The 23,409-nt window shown below is 40.4% G+C and overlaps 1 protein-coding gene across 4 annotated transcripts in view; it reads left to right on the plus strand.

Annotated features, from left to right (window-relative positions):
* The window catches only part of bcam (basal cell adhesion molecule (Lutheran blood group)), a 105,216-nt gene that overhangs the window by 61,500 nt on the left and 20,307 nt on the right, over nt 1-23,409 (plus strand). For all 4 annotated transcript variants that reach the window (XM_057835265.1, XM_057835266.1, XM_057835267.1 and 1 more), the window contains exons 2-9: nt 3,401-3,528; nt 3,636-3,852; nt 15,469-15,542; nt 15,760-15,856; nt 15,925-16,107; nt 19,063-19,184; nt 22,228-22,369; nt 23,015-23,130. In XM_057835265.1, coding sequence (XP_057691248.1) covers nt 3,401-3,528; nt 3,636-3,852; nt 15,469-15,542; nt 15,760-15,856; nt 15,925-16,107; nt 19,063-19,184; nt 22,228-22,369; nt 23,015-23,130 — 1,079 coding nt within the window. The remainder of the gene's footprint in view (nt 1-3,400; nt 3,529-3,635; nt 3,853-15,468; nt 15,543-15,759; nt 15,857-15,924; nt 16,108-19,062; nt 19,185-22,227; nt 22,370-23,014; nt 23,131-23,409) is intronic.

Raw genomic sequence — 23,409 nt, forward strand, 5'->3', positions numbered from 1 at the left:
TAGAGATAGACCAATTTATTGGCCAGGCCAATTATCGGCACCGATATTTGGAAATTTGACTATATCTGTAACGGCCCTTTTTTTTTTTTTTTTTTTTTAAATCCGACCGGCCGATATGAAGAAAATATATTTAAAACTGGATTATTTTGGCTCAGATGCAGCCATGCCACTCTTTCCTGCAGGCTGGACCGGGGTTGCCTCTTCATAGGGAGGTAATTCCTTCCAGGACCTTGTTTGTAAGCCGAAATGGTCGAGTAGAATTTTCCCATAAGAATAAATTATTCCATTAATTGGTTCCACTGCCCGAAAACCTACACTACCTCTTTAACTCAGTTGCTCCCAAAAACGTATAAATACATTCTATTTTTAATTGTTTCTGTGTCACAAGAGACAGCTCTAGGTTCTGATGCAACTTCGCTCCAAAGCACAATGGTCAAAATTCCTCTTGAAGCAATAAAACTGGCCACTGGAGGGCAGTAGCGCATTTGGTAAGAAGTCATATGTCAGGAAACGGAAGTCGGGCGAAGCAAGAAGCGTGAGAAAAATGTGGAGAACGACCCAGTCGGAAACGCGTACGGGCAAACCAGTTCCCCCCCAGGAACACAACATGCCCCACACAAGCTCCCCAGGTGAACTCTGCCATGAGGCAGCAGTCACCACACAGGTCCCCCCCCAGAATCCACCCACACAGGACGCCAGGCACAACTCGATTTAACGGAACGAACGGTCGGGCCGCACGGCCGGGGCGCCAGTGGAAGATGACCAAACGGACGACCAGGAGGACGTCCAGGACGCCATGTGTAGGAAGTTTATAAAGCAATAGAACAGAGTTTTCTGTGGGCCTTGCAAAATCAGTAAAAATCCAGTAAAACCACCGGGAGCGAAGCGGGTTGCTCCGGTGAAAATGGCTGGGAGTGAATGAGTTAATAAATAATGCTGGTACTATTACAAATGGCAATTACACATAGCAAAACAAATACATTATGTATAAAAATCGGAATAATAATATAATGATAAATAATAATTCCTATAAAAATGAAATGAATCGGGTTCTAATGTGGTGGACATGTTTTGCGTGGTGTATCTGAACGCACCGTGTGGCTGACGTAACAGAGTGAGAAAGGTGCGGTAGAGATTTTACTTTCTCTTTTAATGTTCTGTTGTTGGTGGTGTCAACTGCGGTGTACAGTAAGCGTGTTGTGTTGCACAAGTTCTGAAATAAATGATTAAAAACCTGACGAAGCTGGCGATTTCTTTGGCAATGTTACCACAATAATAATTGTCACCTTAACTTATAAAGACTGGCGAACGAAGGTCGGAGGAGGACCGTCGAGATCATAGACATTCTACGGCTGTTTAGTCAAGCCAGTTCACGGATACGCACATTACGCTCATATTTTTCTATCATTTTCATCTTCATTTCAATGGGAATCGTCACCTTTTTCCTTTTTTTTCATCACCTGCACTAACCTCCTTGGAACCCTTGTTGATTTCTCTCACAAGAAAATCCGCCTGCAACTGTCTTGCGGCAACACAAAAAAACTGCGGCGCTGTCATAAATTTTCATATTTCTAGCATGTCGTCAGATGCAGAAAGAAATGTCGAGTCAAATTTTACGATGCATGTTGAACAGATCGAATGTCGAAATATCACCTTTTTAAGGCCCCTAAGGCGCTTCACACTATATCCCTTAAACGAGGTCTTCAGGGCAGAGAATTGAATCCACAACCTCTAGGTTGGCGCACAACTACTCTACCACTGAACCACGCCCCCCCCAAAGCGGTAGAGGCAGAGCCTCTGAAGAAGCTGTCCTCACACACACTGGAGAGTGAGAGGAAAAGTTTTCTTGTGTTAGAAGCTCCGGGTAGAAACTCAAACTTAGGCACTTCTGGAGCTATTATTTTCTATTTGTGTAATGCAATAAACATGCTGTAGGCATTTCAATTAAGTTCAGTGTTTGCATTATTCATTTTTTACACCAATTTTTACACTTTTACTGCAAATGAATATTGGCTCCAAAAATCGGTTATCGGCCCATCTAACTACTAATAATTGTTTTCGGTCCTGAAAAACCTATATCGGTCGATCGCTAATACAAATTGGCAGGTCTATGAAGTGCCTGGTCACCTGCCAAGTTTGAAATCATACAATTAAGGGAATCTTTGATGAGCTGCTTATTGCAGAAAACATGTTCGCTAATGAGACCTGAATTTTTTGAACTCTTGTTCCTTCAGGTATTTTGATTAGTCTGTCCAAGACATACAATTTGATTGAGACACTTGGGAGCTCTTAAATTGTGGGAGAACATGTGTAATATTTTTTAATCATAAAGATTTTTTTTTTTTTTTTTTTCGTTGCTTTTTTGTTGTTGTTGTTTTTTTGTTTGTGTTTCTAAAATACATGACTCTGGTGCCATTCATTTTTCAAAGCCTCAGCATTTTGAGCAAATTGCAGTTATTTAATTATTGTTTGTTTCCAATCTATCAGTCCTAGAACCACACATTCCCACAAGCTGCAACACACAGACGCTGTCCTAGATGCAAATTAAGTCTGCGTGTTTTCAAACATGTGGACTAAGTGTGTTACATTCTGTCTCTTTCTACATGTGCCAGTGAGTCACTTGATCTAATATGCTCTACTATATGTGTTTTTCCCAAGCACCACTTAGCTGCTGTAGAGTATTTGCTCTTAAAACCTAATGGGTGTGCAGTTTCATTTACTCTTGGATGCTTTGCTGCTTTTTTGGCTGGCCGTTTGCGTTGGCAACCACATTACATGAGGATCCTCCAAGCAAACTGAGAACATTAGGCTTAAGTAATTGTAATCAGATGGGTGAATGGAGCCAAATGTGAGGTGTGTGTCATTATTGATACACACAAAATTGATTCGTACCAAGGTACAGTAGTAGTCCTGATAAATATTCAGACACAGTATGTACAGTAGCCTAATGGGAAAATGCTAACAATATGCTACAGTGCCTTATGCTGTATACCAATAATGCTTTTAGGCAGATTGATGCAGATTTTTTTGGTCACCCTATTTGTCTCCTCATGGTTCTCGCACCTCTGTTACCCTCCCTCCTTGTTGCCCTGCATCTTTCCTCCCAGGTTGTCCACTCATCTCCTCTTATATCACTGCAGACAGAAAACTCGCTTTCATCTGTCTTCGCCCTGTTATTAGGACAGTCCCCCCGACTAGACTTTGTCCTACTCCTTTCCTTTCCTTCCCGCTTTCTCTAGCTTTCTCACAACGAATCAATTATTCATGTGTGGATTTTGTAGCTGAGAAATTGACGACATGGTTCATTTATTATTCACGCGCTGCGTTGCTGGGTTAGGGAGATACTTGTGTAAACTCACTTGTGCTAAGTATGCCCAACTGTGTTTCTTTGTCACCGCAGTGTGCCAGGCGTCAGTGACGGTCAATGTGGCTCCAAAAGTGGAGGTGTTGAAAGACATGACAGCCACGCTGCCATGCACGTACACCGTGTCACCGTCGTCCAGCAACACCCTTGTAGAGTGGCACATCGTAAGTAACCCCCAGCTTTTTGACCTTTGACTTTTGTTGCCATAAGTATTGTATTATACTGTATGTTGTCTTATCACTGGTGGCTTTGTTTTTTTTTTTTTTTTCAGGAGATGCAGGGAAACAGGAAGCGCGTGGCTTACCGCACGCAGGACGGTGAATCTAAAAGCGACAAGGGCACCCCACTGAGCGGCCGCGTCAGCATTGGCGACGACTTCAGCTTGACCATCACATCGGTCCAGCCCACCGATGGCCTTGTCTTCTTCTGTTCAGTCACTGCCGGACCCGCTGGCAATGGAGAAGCCTCCACAATGCTCAAAGTCTTCTGTGAGTCCACCTAAAATGCCTCACTTCTAAAGTTTATAGTTCCCTCCTTTCCACCAAATGAAGTAGGATTTTCATAGTAGTGCTTGTAGGTTCTAATAAGATTCTTCTCGAGAACAGTTTTGGTATTCCATCGGCAAGAAGCAAAGTGGGAGTCACGTCACTGTGTCACTGTAAAACGTCAGTACATCATTACATAAGCAGTACTAGTGGTGTGCCATCTTAGGCACTCCATGATTCGATTCGATTACGATTCAGGGTGCTAAAATCCGATTATTGAACGATGATCGCTGTATGGATGATAATCGGGATTATCACGATTATCGATGCATCGTGCATTACTACTTAATACAGTAGCCAAACAAATTTATATCCATTATTTATTTTAAATATCTTAATGATTCAATAGGAACGATGGAAACATACCCATACAACTAAAAGCTGCCCTTAAAGTGCAAGTGACACGAAAAAGCATGTTTATTTCATAATACACACGTTATTTTATGCTCCTGAATGATATGGACCGCTTGGATGTGTGTGGAAGCGATGGCCATATTTATTTAGTTTTTTGAATACCGCGCCATGAAAATGAGTGACTTCCGGCTTCGGTCTTGCATTGAGGAGGAGGGCGCTGTGACGTGTACGGTTGAAGGCTTCCTCTTCACTTTCCAGCCGTACTGTTGTGTATGAGGACTAAGGATTCAGCTGATTTTGCGGATTAATACATTTATTTTTCGCATCACGCCAGCCAAACGGCTGCAGAAAAATCATGCTGTATGAGGGAGAGGCGTGTGTGCCTTTTTAGAGTTTCAAAAGGTTCCCATTCATCGTGGATATTGGCCAAAACAAGCCCGACTACTGTAGGACCATTGGACTTACAAGGAAGTGAGTAAACATCTTGTTTTGTATTATGTCAAATACGAATACAGCGATTACAAAGTAAACACTACAGACTTTCTTTAAATAAAGGACTACTTACGTTTGATCATTGATAGGCATGTAAAAAGCTCTCCTCATGCACATTAGCTGCACGTTAGCTGCAGCCGCCCTCCTCTGGGGAACGAGCTGTAAATTGCTCTCAGCCGGGCGGTTTGCCGGTCCGCGAAGACAATCGACAACCCAGTCGTCATGTCAAATAAACCGGGCTAGTTATGTGTGATTTTCCGCTTCGAAGACTTTGAAACATCACTCGGTTTGGGTTAGCATGTCAGCTAGCTGTCACGCCTCTTGGTTTGTTTACAATATCCAAAGCCGGGGAAGGGAAATGACATATGTCCGATTTAGGTGTCATAAAATATTGTTCGGGAGGTGCGACATTAAAGGTGAAGTCGACAGTTTTGACCGTTATGGAGTAATTTTGCCATGTCGTCCTGAATAAGTGCATTTTTATGATTTCACATTCCATTTAGCACAAGACTGTTATTTGTCATGACCAGTGTTGTTAATCTTACTGAAAAAAAGTAATTAATTATAGTTACAAATTACTTCTCCCAAAAAGTAATTGCGTTAGTAACTCAATTACCTGAATGTAAGAGTAATTAGTTACTTGGCAAAGTAATTGGTGATAATTACTTTTTTTTTTTCCCCCTCAATTAAAAAAAAAAACAAAACAAAACATTGACTACACTATGTGAAGTTTTTTGTGAAGGTTTTTGGTACAATTGGCCCGAGCCCAATTCTTTACCCTAATTTACTCTTTACCCTGAATCAACTGTTAAAAGTTACAATTGCTCCCATTATTGCATTAGTTCCCTTCTCTCTACTTTCGACATATGAAAGTTTTAAAACTGTTTCATCATTTAAAGATACATTCAAGTCAAGATTTTGCCGATTTAGAAGTATTTTATATAAAAAGTTACTTAGGTTCGCTAGGAAGGTTCTCTACAACAGAGCCGTCCTAAAAAGTCTACTGCTTCAAGATGGCGGCTGTCTACTAACGCATTTAGTGCCATGTCTGTCATTTTGCATCTAGTTATATCTATATACAGTACATGTGATATCTACCATGTCTACCATATCTACCATAACATGCGGGCGTAGTTTGCAGGCTATCGGCTACAACATGTATTATTGGAGCTACCTAGCATCGCGTTTGCTCGGCGTCACAACTTTCTTGCCTCCTCCACACTCCTGCTCTGCTCTGTCGTCTCGGTGAGTCCGTCTCCCTCAGACTTTTCGACCAATATAGTAACGCATAGTAACGCATGCCTTTCCGTCCTCAGTAACGGTAACGGCGTTGCCAAGATGAGAAAAGTAATTAATTAGATTACCCACTAGTGAAAAAAATAACGCCGTTAGTAACGCCGTTATATTGTAACGCCGTTATTAACAACACTGGTCATGACCATACTATTTATTTAGCAATTGGGGAAAATACTTGGATAAAAAGAATATCCTGTAAAATGTTGAAGTTAAGAGACAGAAACAATGACATTTTGCAGCTCTTTTCGTCGCGTTTTCCTCGTTGTGAATACTTCCCCCTCGACGGGCTGACTGGTCCTTCTCAAGCCATTTACTTAGCTATTGTGGAAAAATACTTGGATAAAAAGAATATCCTGTAAAAATATTGGAGTAGAGAGACTGAAACAATGACATTTTGCGTCTCTCTTCGTCACGTTTTCCTCGTTCTGAATAATTCCCCCTCAATGGGCTGAATAGTAAAACCGATGAGCCAAGTCTCCCGCTGACGTCATCCACCTGTTGGGGACGCTCAAGCCCTATAACGGTAGGCGTGGCTAACCGGCAGATTAAAAGACTAATTTCTCGTCATCTGCGCTTTGCTAAATTGTTGTATATAGTCGAATCGTCTCAAAATATGATTCTAATTCACATAATAATGCTTTTTAAGACTTTTTCTCTCCTGTCGTATGCTCTTTAAGCTGCTTTTTTATTTATTTATTTTTTACAAGAAAGTGCAAAAACATTAACCATTTTAAAGGGAGTACTTATTTCTCTCAACAATACAATAAAATTTACACAGGTGGAATGAATTTCACATTTTCTGGAAACAAGGTCTCTATAGAAATAAGACTTCTTTTAACCAATATACTTTTTTACAGAATTCTGTACTATTTCGCATGTTTGTAGTGTTACCGCTGTACTTAATCGTGGTTTTACACGTTCAGCATATGAAATACACGTTAGCGAATTAGCTAATTAGCTTAGCGCTCGGCGCTAACTATTAACATGTCAAAAACAACAACAATAAAGGCTAAACAGTCCAAGAGGGTTCGTGTACTCACCTCTTTTAGATGCACACGGGTCTGAGCAACACACTCAGGACATTTTTCATTTGAAATGCCTTAAAACTACTGCTGGACATCTAAATGACAAGGAACAACTCTCTCTCTCTCTTCCCCTCTTGCTCCAAAAAAAATAACTTGCGCACAATCGCGCTTCTGTTCCTGTCTGTCTAATACACAAATTTATTTTCCAATCTTTTAAAAAGGAGTAAATCTCTCTCTCAGTAACCGGCAGCATCCATCATAACATGCGCGTGCGTGCCCGTTAACGGTGCCCGGGGGCAGACTTGTCTTGAATTTCGTTCTGCTACGAACGGCTGCCATAAAGCTATGAGGGAAAAACATCGTTTTTCAACCTCTATGAATCGTAATCGAATCGTCACGTGTCGAATCGCGATGCATGTAATAATCGATTTTTTGCAACTCCTCTAAGCAGTACGGAACGGTGTAATGCATTTAGTCCTGCTACTGTTACCGTAATTGTTGAGGCGTAAGCAGAATTTGCGTGAGGAAAGCCAAAAATATTGTAACTTCAGCGTTAACAAAAGTCAGGATGTCGTTTGTGAAGGCTCAGAAATGTATTTTCTTCCGAAAATGCTTGTAAATGCCTCCACAAGGGTTGCACCAAGTGGCCTGGTGGGTGAGCGACAGTCAGTAAGCCTCACTGGGCTTCACTTTGGGCTTTTTGACTCAGAATTAAACTTAGGCTAAGAACCAGGATTTTGACGACGGCCCTTACTGTGAGCCAAGCCGTAAATCGTTAGCCCTCAGCAGTCACGAAGGCTTATGTGACATGGAGTAATAACGTTCATCTCCTGTTGCCATTCGACTGCTGCTCACACGAGCTCCACAGAGTCCACACCTCTGCCTCCTCACACCCCCTGACATAGTAAGGACCTGCACGATTTTGGGCCTGCGAAGCCCCCATTTTCAGTCTCTGGAGCAAACACTTGGTTTGGGGAAACAGAAACCTAAGCACAAGCCAGGAACGAGCACGAGCACCTGCTCGGCTAAGGGCCCATTGAGATAAGTAGATAACTAGAAGTAGAATATTGCATCCTGATATCCTACTCCAGGTTGATACTATGTTTGTATTTCTAGGACTGCATAACAAGACTAATAATAATAATTCATAATGTCTTGGATTTGTAGCAAGTTTCAGACTCTTAATATGCTTCACAGAAAGTTAGACACACACAAACACAAAGAAGAGGGCACTAGACAATGAAAGATAGGTTAAACAGGTGAGTTTTAAGTTGTTGTTGTTTTTTTAATATTTCCAGCAATTAGGCATTTCTGATGTGAGGGCTAACATGGTTGGTATGAAAAAGTATTTGAACCTTTCTGAATTTCTCACATTTTTGCATAAAATCACCATCAAATATGATCACACTGATTTAAAAACAATGTCTGGCACAGTCCAATATCTCTGTGCGCACATCAACTATATGTTAAACTATGGCCAAGAATGGTGTTCATGGGAGGACTCCACGGAGGAAGCCACTGCTGTGTAAAAAACATTGTTGCTCGTTTAATGTTCGCAGAAAGGCACTTGTACACTCCATAGAGGTTTTGGCAAAATATTTTGTGGACTGATCAAACCAAAGTTGAATTGTTTGGGAGTAACACACAACGTCATGTGTAGAGGAAAACTGGAACAGCTCACCAACATCAACACCTCATCCCCACCGTGAAGCATGGTGGAGGGAACACCATGATTTTGGGCCGTTTTGCTGCCTCAGGGCCTGGGCAACTTGCAGTCATTAATGGAAGAATGAATTCAAAAGTTTATCAGGATGTTTTGCAGGAAAACCTGAGGCCGTCTGTCAGACAGTTGAAGCTAAAAAGAGAATGGATGCTGCAACAAGACAATGATCCAAAACACAGAAGTAAATGAACTTCAGAATGGTTTCAAAAGAACAAAATAAATGTTCTGGAGCAGCCAAGTCAAGGTCCAGACTTGAACCCCATTGATATGCTGTGGCATGACATAAAGACAGTGATTCATGCCAGACATCCCAGGAATCGGACCTAACTATAACAGTTTTGTGGAGAAGAATGGGTCAAGATTAGTCCTCATCGATGTGCCAGAATGATCTGCAGCTACAGGAAGCATCTGGTTAAAGTTATTGCTGCCAAACGGGGGGGCGCACAAAATATTAAATGTGACTGTTCACTTATTTTTTCCTTTTTTCCTTCTGTCATTGTTTGCATACTATCCTCATTAAAATATGAAAACCTTTAAATGTTTGGGGGTTTTAGTTAAAGCAAACAGTTTTTTCATCTGTGTGATTTTGACAAAGATCAGATCACATTTGATGGTGATTTTATCAGATTTTATCACACAAACGCCTGCATTTTCTTACTTGAAAACAGGCCTGTGTATCCCAGCTCGGTTTGTGCATCTCTATGTTGTGAGTTCCGCAACAAATAAATTGCGCTAACTCTGGTGTGATGCATGTTAAACTATGAAGGGTGTTTAATCAGGGGTGGTTGTGGGTGGTCCAAGGACACACACAGAGTTTGTGGGCGTACAAGTCCTGCACTTAAGTGTTATTTAGGTGAGATGTATGAGACATGACAGGTGTGATTGAACTTGTGTCATGAATGATTAGCTTGCGGTTAATTACTCCCCTTTAACTTATTAAAGGGAATTGCTGTGTACTTGTGGATGGCACTCGTCACAAGGAGATATTTTTATTTGCACAATCCTGACAAATAACAGCTTCCTTCAAACTGTGTATTAGCCTATAAATAACAAAAAAAACATGTTTTATTATCCTTTTGACATTTTACTTGTTGGGCATGATGCAAAATCCTTATCATTCTGCCTAAATTCATTTTGTATCAAATTTGCTATGGGAATAATTGTATCAAGTTTTAGAATCTGTCACATTTGACAACTCAAAACTTTTTAACGTTGAAAGTGCAGCAAAACATAGGTTTTAGTATTCTAGCCTATACTGAAAAACAGTGCTAAAATAGTATCCATTAACTGTAATGTACTTGTCAAAAGGTAAAGAAATGAAGTTTCGTCAGTGGTGAGTAGGCGACTTTTATTAAAAGTGGGGCGTTGGGCAATACCGCAATGAAGTGCTGTTTGACCATTTAGTTTTAAGCACTTAGCGGAAGAAAACAGTCTACAGTTATTCATTGGTCACATTTGGCAAACGGAGCCTACAAGAGGGGAGGATAAATTATATAATGTCTGCCATATTTTAATGTTTTACTGAAAGCTGAGCTGTGCTATTTTTTTAGGTTTTGCAATTGAGAGCAAATGACTGGTGATAGAGAGATATAATTAAAGACCCTGAAAAGTGGATTTTTCTAAATTCATTATTATGTTTGAAGTAGGGCTGTCAAACGATTAAAATTTTTAATCGAGTTAATTACAGCTTAGAAATTAATTAATCGTAATTAATCGCAATTCAAACCATCTCTAAAATATGCCATATTTTTCTGTAAATTATTGTTGGAATGGAAAGATAAGACGGATATATACATTCAACATACTGTACATAAGTACTGTGTTTGTTTATTTTAACAATAAATCCACAAGACGGCATTAACATTAACATTCTTTCTGTGAAAGGGATCCACGGATAGTCTTTTAATTCATAAAAGATAAATGTGAGTACAAGTTAAAGTAATTTTGATAGTTTTTATATTGTGATTAAATATTGCCATCTAGTGTATTTTTTTTTAGCTAAACTTAATGTTTGAATAGCATATTATTTTGCATAGCTATTTTGATTGGGAACGCCAGATCTCTTTGCATTGAGCGCTTTTCTTTTTGTGAACATTATTTTATTTTTGAGAGATAGGAATATTATTTTTGTTGTGCTTTCACTAAATGATACTGTAGCGATTTAAATGTTCTTAACTGCCCAAATGCATGATGGGAATTTGAGCAACCACGAGTCACAGTGGTTGCTGCAAAGGATATATCTTCTCTGCGTTGAGTACAATACATGGTGTTAAGTATAAGATCGTGTTCCTTGCCACAATAATTATAACATTTGTGGAAGAGATGTTACCGCGTAACCCATTAAATAGCGCGGCTCCAATAAATGTCTTAGTTACCAATTCATCCTGCTAGGAAATTGGTAGTGCTATGGACGCCATTGGACCGGTGAATCATGTTGGCTCATTGTCGTCAGATGGCTCGGTTTGTCCGATTACCTCCTGAGGAAGACGGTGGTGAACATTTAAACACCGAGAGGCGTCAGATGGCTTTTTATGAATACTTTTATTAACAAAACAAAAGCATGTGGGAAACGCAGCACTCGGGCCTGCGCTAATTGCGCACTTACTCTACTCTCTCGCTCCCTCTCTCGCTCGACCACTTTCTTCCTCACTGCTCAATCTGACAATGCCGGTCACATTGAAAATAACAGCGGCCCCCTTGGCGGGTGCCGGTAACACCTGCGTCCACTCCACTTGCTTGTCTCTGCCCTTAGCTCTCAATATACTTCAAACGGCGCCATTGTCTTCTGTTCGCAGCAATGCTTGAGTGGGTCGTTCCGCGCATGCGTTAATTGCGTTAAATATTTTAACGTGATTAATTTTAAAAATTAATTACCGCCCGTTAACGCGTTAATTTTGACAGCTCTAGTTTGAAGATAAAATGTTGCAAAAACCGTTGGCTACAATTAAGTTTTAATGTTTTTTGGTGTTTGGTCAGAACAGGGCCCTGTGACACAAACCGGGTCCTGCATGGCCACAATGTTGTTTCGGTACATTTTTTACACAAGCTCAAAAGAAAAAAAACACTTAATTTTTCAAAATTTGGACACTTTTATAGACAAGTTTCCTGAGCAAAACATGGGCAGCGCCATCTTGGAAAATTTCTGCTTCGAACTTTGGGTTTAGGAAAAACCTCATGAGTTGCGGTTGAAGTAAGCAGTGTGTTGACAAAGTTAAAACTGCAAAATCAAGCCGGAGGAACCGACAGAATATCCAAGAATGGATTCAGCACAACGTAGATGAGACGTAGATGAGATTGTATGATTGTTCTTATCACTTCGTTGATCATTCGTGGACAAAATTATAACAACCTGTCAGCCTGTGTTGACGTCAGGTATAGTTTGATACGCCGGCCACTTGAGTGACCAAAATGAGGTGAAATTACAAATTATATTACATTTGCCGAATACAGAAGGGCTGACATTGATTTTGTTGTTACAAGGAAATACTACAAGGTGTGTACAGTACATGTAAACAAAAATTGTATGTCGTTCTTTTTTATTGCAGATACTGATCGCAATAAAACATTAGGACAACATGATTCCATTTCTTGTTTTATTTAAAACGATTGGTGCATGTGCAAAACAGGTCAATAAATAACTAGTTATAAAATTATAGGAAAAATACCATACGAGAATGTGATATCAGACACCAGAGCTCCGGAGCCTCGCCAACTTTCACCCGACATTACGGCCTCCAGACAGGCTTTCTCCCGCTGTCCTCGGTAATTCCAGCTCCAATAGCGTATCTTAAAGTTGCTGAAGTTGAAGAGCTCTTAGTTGTATCTCGGGATTGAGTTGACGGTCTGCCGCGAGGCGAGCCACCGCCTCCAGCCCCAGCCTGTCGGCCACCCCTGGATAGAACAACGTAGTCTCAATATATGCCCATCAATGTACAGTAACTGTTCCTGTGAAGCACATCAACTTATCTTCCCTTGCCTAACAGTGTTTTCCACTTGTAAAGAAACAAACAAAAAACTTGCAACACTCGCATTTCTGCGTTGACATAATTGTGCCAACTACACGTACTGATTAGCAACAGGCTAGCAGCAGATACAGTAGTTGTAGTAAATAATATTAAAAATCATCATAATTACAATCATCATTGTAAGAACAATATCAAAGGCAACAAGTCGTTACATGCACAAGATTTTAGCGTTAGTATTTTTTCAGCACCGGACACAGGTGCAGGTACTGGAATGCCTCAGAGCTTATCAGGTTCCTGATGGCATTTCCATCCACTGCCATAGTCAATAAAATACGATAATATTTTACTTGTGGTCACCCTCGGCTATTTCTTAATGTTGTCTTCCCATGTCGAGATGAATGAAAAATGCAGTATTTCCAAATCGTGTTTTTTTAGGGGTTTTAGTGAGTGATGCCACTCCAGTGCCATTGAAGTCAATGGTAAAAAATTTAAAAACAGAAGTCGCTTGCAGAAATGCGAAAGTACCTCGGAAATTTGTCTATACTTTTTAATCTTTTTGACCTTTTAAATCTGGCTGATTTTTAAGAACCGTTTTCCTCTAATGTGTCGGATTCTTGCTTCAGCTCTTGCTGTGCACAGACGCACTCTCCTGAGCTCCCACGGATTTTTTATCTGTGCCGATAAGCGCTCAGGGCCAGCCTGAAGCTCAAAGCCAGAATCGAGAAGTCATGAAAGAACTACAGCTAATGCGCGCTGAAAACGAGAAACTCAAGCAAGCGGTTGAGGAGAAGGAGGTTCGCATCAAAAGGATGGAAATTCTAGTTGATGATCTTGACCAAGGTAGACGCGCAAATGATCTCATCATCTCTGGATTACAACTGACGCTAAGCTCATTGGACAGAATTTTCTCTACAATGCGACCTACACCAAACCAACGGCCATGTCCGGCCAACACCTTCACGTCTGGATATGCGGAGGATGCCTGGAGAAAATGGAGGCCCATATGCTTAATGTCTCTCCAGATTGAGGACGTCGAAGACTTCTTTATCTTCGGCTCACTGATGGTGCTCGCCCTCCCGCTGCTTATTGGTGCCCTCTGGATACACCGATTCTCGGTGAGAATGATGCGGCAACACAAAGAGGCAATGGAGATTGCTCGTAATATCGGCAACAAATTGTCCCAGGTGAAGAAGGAACAAGCAGCGTTAAGTGATACCGCCGCTCAAAAGGTCACGAAAATCATTACGAAGATCCGGGATCAAGAAAGGCTCGCTTGCGTGAACCGGGCTAGGGCGGATGACGACTAATCTTCCTGAGCGGATTGCAGCGGACGTGGGCCTCCATGACACCCCCGGCCATCCCTCCCTACACGAACTTGAAAATCAACCTATCCAATGAACCTACTCTAATTGACAATATTGCGTAGTGCCATGGCAATCAATGACTTATGGGAAGATATACAAGTGAAAAAGGACAAAAATAAAAATAAAAACGGAAAATAAAAGCTCATGTAATGTGATGCAAATCTACCATGCTAGACTGTGCGTCTCGGGCTGTGGGGGGACGGGTATTGATAAGCATATGCTTTTTCCCATCTGCCTTTGTCTGTCATCGGTCTCTTCGGGCAAATTATTCCATATTTTGTGACTGTCAATGATTCTCCCTTTCTTTGGTCAAATTATTCCACATTTTGTAACTGTCAATGATATCGATGACGATGACAATAAACATTTCATTCATTCATTTCATTCATTTGCTAGGTATATTTTCCCTTCACAGGGACTTTAGATAACAAGAATGGATGCTCCAGCATCCCCTTTGTCTTATCTTGGATAAATTTCGTGTAACCACCATAAGTAGAGGAGAGCCTCATTCATTTGGATGTTGTTTAAAAACACCCATGCACGTTGTCCCACATGTTAGTATCTCCTTCCAATTGATGCCTTTAATGAGGTGTGGTTTTTGCTCTTCCCTGCTTCTAACAATCTTACGTAGAAGTTAGCGTTTCAGTAGAAAAAAAGCCTTAGTTGAGCCCGGGTCTCCTCCAAGGCACGAGTATTCTGTAGATTCAATACACACTAGCTCCACTGTGCTGCAAGCAGCCCTTAGCCCTCTTGAATAAAATGTGTATACTTACTGTGTCCATAGACATTACCTAAGTTTATCATGCCTTGACTTAGTTCTGGTTGTTATACTTTTTTTCCCGCTACACTTTCAACTCCAACACAATTGGAACTTTTTCCTTTTAAACAGTATGTATAATCCTAGATGTTTTTTTTTTCCCTTAAAGGACTGTTTGTTTTTCTAAGAATTGGACAGCTTTGGATGATAAATTGACTTTGCATGCAAGTAGGAGAAAGAAGTCAGCCAATATACGGGGATCTTACACCTGTGCTATTGTTTTTACAAGCTGTGAAGAGGTTTTTTTTTCCTTCTTTTTTTCATTGCTGTGTGTGTGTATGTGCTTGTGTGTGATTCGACCCTTATCGGCTCATGTGAAGCGGGTCATGGTTGGAATAACGCCGAGCAGGATATTTACTGCTCAAGTGAATTAACAAGGTCAGGAACCAGTGTGGGATGGCCGCAGTGTTTTATGTGTGTTTGTGTCTCGAGGTTAAAGGTGCGGGTGTTGCTTCCTGTGAATCATAATGATATGATCATTTATCACCACACTCATCTTCTTCTGCCTTTATCGCTCCCTCAGTTCCTCCAGAGAAGCCCACCCTCACACAGGCATCTACCCAAGCCATTTCTGTGGGACAGTCAAGCAGCTCAGAGGTGTGTTTGCAATGTAGTTGCTATGTATCTTTGTTCTGTAGTGGACATTTCTTTAAGTGCACTTACTTGCACAATGAATTGGATCAGAAAATTGCGATTGAGATGTGAATGAAAAAAATTACAAGTTTGGTCCTTGGACATATTAAATTCAAAGTCAAGGTACTGCTGTTTTGGTAAAGTACCTATTTATTTGCCACCTTTTGGTCCTGCCAATCAGATTGGTACATGTGTGACAATGAATGGACACCCGCAACCAAGGATCATCTGGTTTAAAGATGGTCAGCCCCTTGCCGAGGTCAAGGACAGGAAAGAAAGTATGTATATATCATTTTTAAAGTTACTTTGACCAAAAAAAACTAAATTTTCACTCTTGTTCGTAAAGAGACCTTCATGGTGCCCTCTCTGGTGAAGGAAGCATCAGGCTTGTTCACAATCAAGAGCACTCTGTACATGCAACCCACCAAAGCCGACAAGGACTCGGTGTTCCAGTGCACAGTCGAGTACAGCCTGCCAGGAGACCAGATCTTGCAAAAGAAGTCTGACACGATCAACCTTAACCTGAACTGTGAGTGAACGGAATCATAGGCCTCCTTCAAAAATGTCTCTGATTTGCTTGGCTCTTGTTGTTATTTTTCCTGCTATCTTACGTCTTTTATCAACAACTAGCACGTTATCTAGCCAACTGTACATGCTGCCCTCTCTAACCATCAAGAGTAAAGGTGAACCATGCCAGAGCAAACTAACCTAAGATATAAAACAAGAAAAGTCAAAGATTTGTCATTCTAGCTCCAGATGCTATGTGGCTAATTTGATGCACTAGTATGTTAAGTGCACAAGCTTCTATGTAACTCTTTAAGGGCTACAGTGGGGCAGATAAGTATTTAGTCAACCACTAATTGTGCAAGTTCTCCCACTTGAAAATATTAGAGAGGCCTGTAATTGTCAACATGGGTAAACCTCAACCGCGAGAGACAGAATGTGGAAATAAAAACCAGAAAATCACATTGTTTGATTTTTAAAGAATTTATTTGAAAATCATGGTGGAAAATAAGTATTTGGTCAATACCAAAAGTTTATCTCAATACCTTGTTGTCTACCCTTTGTTGGCAATAACGGAGGCCAAACGTTTTCTGTAACTCTTGACAAGCTTTTCACACACTGTTATTGGTATTTTGGCCCATTCCTCCATGCAGATCTCCTCTAGAGCAGTGATGTTTTGGGGCTGTCGTTGGGCAACATGGACTTTCAACTCCCGCCACAGATTTTCTATGGGGTTGAGATGTGGAGACTGGCTAGGCCACTCCAGGACCTTGAAATGCTTCTTACGAAGCCACTCCTTTGTGTCACTGGCTGTGTGTTTGGGATCATTGTCATGCTGAAAGACCCAGCCACTTCTCATCTTCAATGCCCTTGCTGATGGAAGGAGATTTTCACTCAAAATCTCTCGATACAGGGCCCCAGTCATTCTTTCCTTTACACAGATCAGTCGTCCTGGTCCCTTTGCCGAAAAACAGCCCCAAAGCATAATGTTTCCACCCCAATGCTTCACAGTGGGTATGGTGTTCTTCGGATGCAATTCAGTATTCTTTCTCCTCCAAACACGAGAACCTGTGTTTCTACCAAAAAGTTCTATTTTGGTTTCATCTGACTATAACACATTCTCCCAGTCCTCTTCTGGATCATCCAAATGCTCTCTAGCGAACCGCAGACGGGCCTGGACGTGTACTTTCATCAGCAGGGGGACATGTCTGGTAGTGCCGGATTTGAGTCCCTGGCGGTGCATTGTGTTACTGATTGTAGCCTTTGTTACTGTGGTCCCAGCTCTCTGTGGGTCATTCACTATGTCCCCCGTGTGGTTCTGGGATTTTTGCTCACCGTTCTTGTTATCATTTTGACGCCACGGGGTGAGATCTTGCATGGAGCCCCAGATCGAGGGAGATTATCAGTGGTCTTGTATGTCTTCCATTTTCTAATAATTGCTCCCACAGTTGATTTCTTAACACCAAGTGTTTTACCTATTGCAGATTCAGTCTTCCCAGCCTGGTGCAGGTCTACAATTTTTGTGTCCTCTGGTGTACTTCGACAGCCCTTTGGTCTTTGCCATAGGGAAGTTTGGAGTGTGACTGACTGAGGGTTGTGGACATGTGTCTTTTATGCCAATAATGAGTTAAAACAGGTGCCATTAATACAGGTAACGAGTGAAGCCTCGTTAGACCTCGTTAGAAGAAGACCTCTTTTACAGCCAGAAATCTTGCTTGTTTGTAGGTGACCAAATACTTATTTTCCACTATAATGTGGAAATAAATTCTTTGAAAATCAAACAATGTGATTTTCTGTTTTTTTTCCCCCCACATTCTGTCTCTCACGGTTGAGGTTTACCCATGTTGACAATTACAGGCCTAATCTTTTCAAGTAGAACTTGCACAATTGGTGGTTGACCAAATACTTATCTGCCCCACTGAATATAAGAAGGACACCATCCTTTACTTGATGGAAGGGGAAATGTGTTTGCTCCAATGGAAGTTTGATACGCATTTGAAATAGGGCTGTCATACGTCCTGCTTAATGCAGAATAGTACTTTATTCAAATGGTCCTGCATTCTGTCCAGCTTAGCTTTTTGGAGTTACACCTGAATGCAACACAATCCACTGTGTTTGCAAATGCTCGCTGTTTTGAGTGCAATTACATACTGAAAAAAATAACCTTTGGATTTATTTGATAAAATCATTGTAACAATTTGCAATTACTTTGTCAAATGCACTTACTAAAAGTAAAAGCAAGCAGTAAAATTTACTTAATAAAAGTAAGTGCAAATTGTTACAATGATTTTATCAAGTAAATCCACCAGTTATTTTTTTCAGTGCAGGTACGCAATGTTAAGCACTTAGGAAAGTGCTATTTCTCCCTAACATCTGATATGTTGTCAACTTGTAGGCACCTCTGCCAACAACAACTAACATCTGTCTTCCTGTGTGTGACAATAAATTGTCCCTATTCTGTTACAAAGAGGCCTAAATAATGATAAGATATAAAACACGAAAAATATAAAATGTTCATTGTCAAATTAACATTAACGTAAAAAGAACCATATTTTATTAAGGATGAGAAAATAGAAGGATGGATAAATGTTGTTTATTTATATACTATTTAACTGTTGTTTTACATTAAACGACTATAAAAGTAAGTATGTATAGCCGGTGTTATGGCAGTGACATTACAGCGCTCACTTTCCAACTGTAGTTTGAGCAAACTGTCACTGTGACAGTCAGAACGCCTTTGTACCTTTTTTGCTCTTAAGTAAATGTAATTTAGCTGATTCTTTGGTGTCGTCATGGTTCATATGCCACCACAGAGGAGGGAGAATGTGGAGAATGAGGCGAGGAAAGAGGAGTCACTGGGAAAGTGCTTGTGGAATGCTTTGTACAGCTCTTATTGATGACATATAGTATGGCAGTAGAAACTCACCCAACGGAGGAATTCTCACCTGTTTTCTCCCAATGTCTGTCCATGTCCATCTAGACCCCTCGGAGACAGCGACGTTTACCCTGCTCAACAAAGGCGGTATCAAAGAAGGCGACGAAGTCACTATGAAGTGCGAGACCGATGGAAACCCACAGCCCGAGTTTGACTTCACCAAAGATGTATGGTCTAAAACATTGTTTTATAAAACTGAACTTTCATTTCATCCAAAATGGCAAGAAAATAGTTTTTGGGGATGGGGCTTTTTAGAACAACAAGGCAACAATAAGTCCACAATTAATGAATATAATTTATCACGTTTGAGACAAAAAATCTGACATTGGGTTCTAAGGTTCAATGAATATCCATCCCTAGAATATACCTACCAAATTTTATCTTGCGCCTTTCTTTGAATGATGAATGAAGGAGTAGCAATTTTAACTGCACAATTTATTATCTAATTAATCATCTCTAAGGATTGATACGTATACATCCCTTGTATAATATACCTACCAAATTTCATTCTGATCCGTCAGCAAATAATAGTGGAGTAGCAATATGAATTCTGCAATCAATTCATGTAAATTTGAATAACCATCCATTAAGGGTGTAACGGTACATGTACTGTATTTGTATTGAACTGTTTCGGTACGTGGTGCTCGGTTCGGAACGGAGGCGTACCGAACGAGTTTCTGACGTAATGTAAACCTTACTTTTCGAGGCTGTGAGTCGATCGGGTTACAGTTTCTTTGTGTAGATTATATTTACTCCGTCTTCTCTACTATAATGAGGACCAACACGGTAGGACAGTTTAACCCAGAAACGTCAACGGTGCGAAAATGTGGCCGCCGCTAGAATGCAGTGAAACGCAGGCGTTAAAGTCAATCAGCCAATGCACACCAGTCGCAGTGCGGCCGCGTGTTAGACGCGTCCCAGAAGCGGCTCAACACGACGCACGCAAAAAGAATGGCAGAGTTTATTATTTGACGCGAGATGCGACCCTCCTGCGTCTATACTACTACCGGTAGCTAGGATCCGGCAGACCGGAAGTCACCCGTGTAAAATTATGGTGGATCCGGACGATTTTCAAACTAATATGCAATCATAACCCACTTTTTGACTCCATAAGATCTCTTGAGTGGTGGATCGGGGCACAGTTGACTTGTCTTTGTTGATTTACTGCTGTCTTCTCTGCTATAATAATAACCAACACGTCTCCGTGTTCAATACAAAACCCTCCTACCACAACAAAACAAGTAGGAACTAATATTCACATAGGAACTAAAGTTATACAACATAAAATATACAATATAAATGAATACTACATCACATTTGTCAAATATAAACACATAATAAAATAAATAATAGCCCATTTAAATAAAATACATTGAAATGAGTTAAAACACCTGTAATTAAATAATAAGAATAATACACAGATCCTGCTTACACAATTAAATTTATTAATTTCTGTGTGGCGCTTTAACTTGAGAAAATCCACCAATAAAGTTTTGAAAACTGTTCATAAGAAAAAAATGTTTCATTGATGCATTTCATTTTTAAAATACATGTTAAAATCTTTGTCATTGGGATTGCTTTTCTCTTTAGCACAGGACTTCTTTTTTCTTCTTTCTTTCAGAAATAAAGCTGACCAATACACGGGGTCTGAAAGGCAAATTGTTGTTGGATTATCTTTAAATACCTGCTACTTTTTGAGCAGAATTCTAGCTTTGTATAGGTTAATGTTCCTATTGTTGAAAGCACAAAGGTGTGTAATAAACAACTAGCACATTTATATTTTGAATTTTGTTTTATTACTGTACCGAAAATGAACCGAACCGTGACCTCAAAAACGAGGTACGTACCGAACCGAGATTTTTGTGTACCGTTACACCCCTACCATCCATCCATTACCTCCCAAATTTCATTCTGATCCAACCTCAATTAAGGGAGGAGTAGCAATTTTATATAGTGTCCTTCCCATGAACAAGAACAACAATAGGAACATGTATTATTACAACTCAAACGAAAACAGTCACGTTGTTAGCGAACAAAAATCTCAATCTGTGCATTTCCTGAATGCTTTGTAATTTTTCAATTTGTCTTCTACACATAGGTTAAACCCTCATGGATGAAATTATTGGCACCTGAAGAATATTTCCAGAAAATACGTCATTTCTCACAGAAATTAATGCAATTACAAATGTTTTCAGTATGAATGTGTTTATTTCTTGGATGTGCATTGGAAAAACACAAAAAAAAAAAGCTGAAGAGAAAAGCCAAAATGTACACAATTTTACACAGAATGCAAAAAATGGGCTGGACAAAATTGCTGGCACCCTCAAATCAATATTTGGTTGCGCATTTTTTAGAAGAAATAAGGCAATTGCTTCCTATAACCATCAACAAGTTTCATGCACCTCTCAAATGGAATTTTGGACCACTCTTCTTTTGCGAACTGTTCCAGGTCTCTCAGATTTGAAGGGTGCTTTTTTTTGCAACAGCAATTTTGAGATCTCTCCATAGTGATCAATATGATTTAGATCCGAACTCATCGATGGCCACCTCAGAATTCTCCAGCGCTTTTCTTTCCAAGCATTTCTTGGTCCTATTTGAGATATTTTTGAGGTCATTGTCCTGCTGGATCACCCATGGCCTCTGACGCAGACCCAGTTTTCTGACACTACTTCCTACATTGTGGCCCAAAACATTTTGATAGTCTCCTTATTTCATGACTCCTTGCACACTGTCAAGACACCCAGTGCCAGAGGCAGCAAAACTACCCCAAAACATCATTGGACCTCCATCATGTTTGATGATAGGCACGGTGTTCTTTTCTCTGTAGGCCTCATTCTTTTTTCTGGCACTGGGTGCCTTGACGGTGTGCAAGGAGTCATGAAATATGGAGACTATCAAAATGTTTTGGGCCAGTCATGGGTGCATTCTGTGTAAAATTGTGTACATTTTGGCTTTTCTCTTCAGCTTTTTCATGTTTTTCCAATGCACATCCAAGAAATAAACACATTCATACTGAAAACATTTGTAACTGCATTAATTTCTGTGAGAAATGCTGAATTTTCTGGAAATATTTTAGGGGTGCCGATAATTTCGTCCATGAGTGTATCATCCGTTGTGTGAATAAAGTATAAATAAAAAAAAATATATAAAATTGTCAAGTATTGTTACTCCTTTTAAAGGGGATCTAAAACAGTTTCTCTCACTCTTCAGGGCAAGCCCATCAACGGCCAAGGTGGCCTATTAATATTGAAATCTGCCAAGCGCACTGATGCTGGTCTTTACACATGCAAGGCCATTGATTTCGACAACCTCGATGCCGAACTGACGGGCGATGTTACTCTCACTGTGAACTGTAAGTAAAGGGTTAAAGCGTACACACATTTTTTTTAACATCTTAACCAGTTTTGTCAAACATGGGATTACCTGCTGAGAGGAATAAATCAGCAAGTGCGTTTTTACTACTCTCAATAGTGAACTTGAGATGACCAAAAGCACTCACGAGACACATAGCAAGTCTCTTCTCCTGACAAAATATCAGTCATTATTGTCTATCGGACTCAATACTGAGAAGATTGAGGATGAAAACGGCCCACATCCCTCACCAAAGGATAATCACTCAGGATAATCTTTTTGACACATTGTATAATTAGGCTTTCACCAACTTTAAACAGAAGAGAGGAAAAATACTATGCCAAATTATCAGTAAGTGTGAATTCCGCTTAATTGTGGAAAGGACGAAAGGATCCGACTGTCCGATTGGATTGTTCACGGTCCAGGCGTCCCTTTTAAGTCATCCTAAATTGAGCTCATCACAAACATTAAGCGGAGATAACCTCAAAATGGTGTGGAACAGGCTTAGCATAAAGTGGGCTTAACTTCACAGAAAAGCATTAGCTTTGTTCTTCCAAATATTCCAATTTGTATAACCCTCTTAAGAGCTTTATTAAATGCTTGCCAACGCTCTTAATTGATTTTTTTTTCTTTTTCTCCATGTCAGACATTGATCCAATGAGTGTGACTCCGGTGAAGCCTCAGGTTGTCATGTTTGGAGACAGTGTGGAGTGGCAATGCAAGACTAAAGCTTCTGCCCCACATACAGTGCAATGGAAAAAGGTGAGCCATGCCTTTTTCTTTACTTTTCCCCTCCACAGCGACTTAATACCAGAGAGGTGATAGTTTGACATTTGGAGGATTATTTCATGTGACATTTCATTTTGGGGCCCAGGCACCTGGTGGAAAGCAGGAGTGACCCTTGAAAATTGGATCAGTCCCTTTTTCTTTTTTTTTTTTTTTTCCCCTCCCCCTTAATCAGCCCACAAAAGCCTGTTTCACATAGCAAAAGAAATTCCATGTCTGGCATCTCTATCATGGGTAGAGTTGCAAAACAAAAGT

The sequence above is a fragment of the Corythoichthys intestinalis genome, chromosome 4, assembly GCF_030265065.1.
Source record: "Corythoichthys intestinalis isolate RoL2023-P3 chromosome 4, ASM3026506v1, whole genome shotgun sequence".
Taxonomy (NCBI): Eukaryota; Metazoa; Chordata; class Actinopteri; order Syngnathiformes; family Syngnathidae; genus Corythoichthys; species Corythoichthys intestinalis.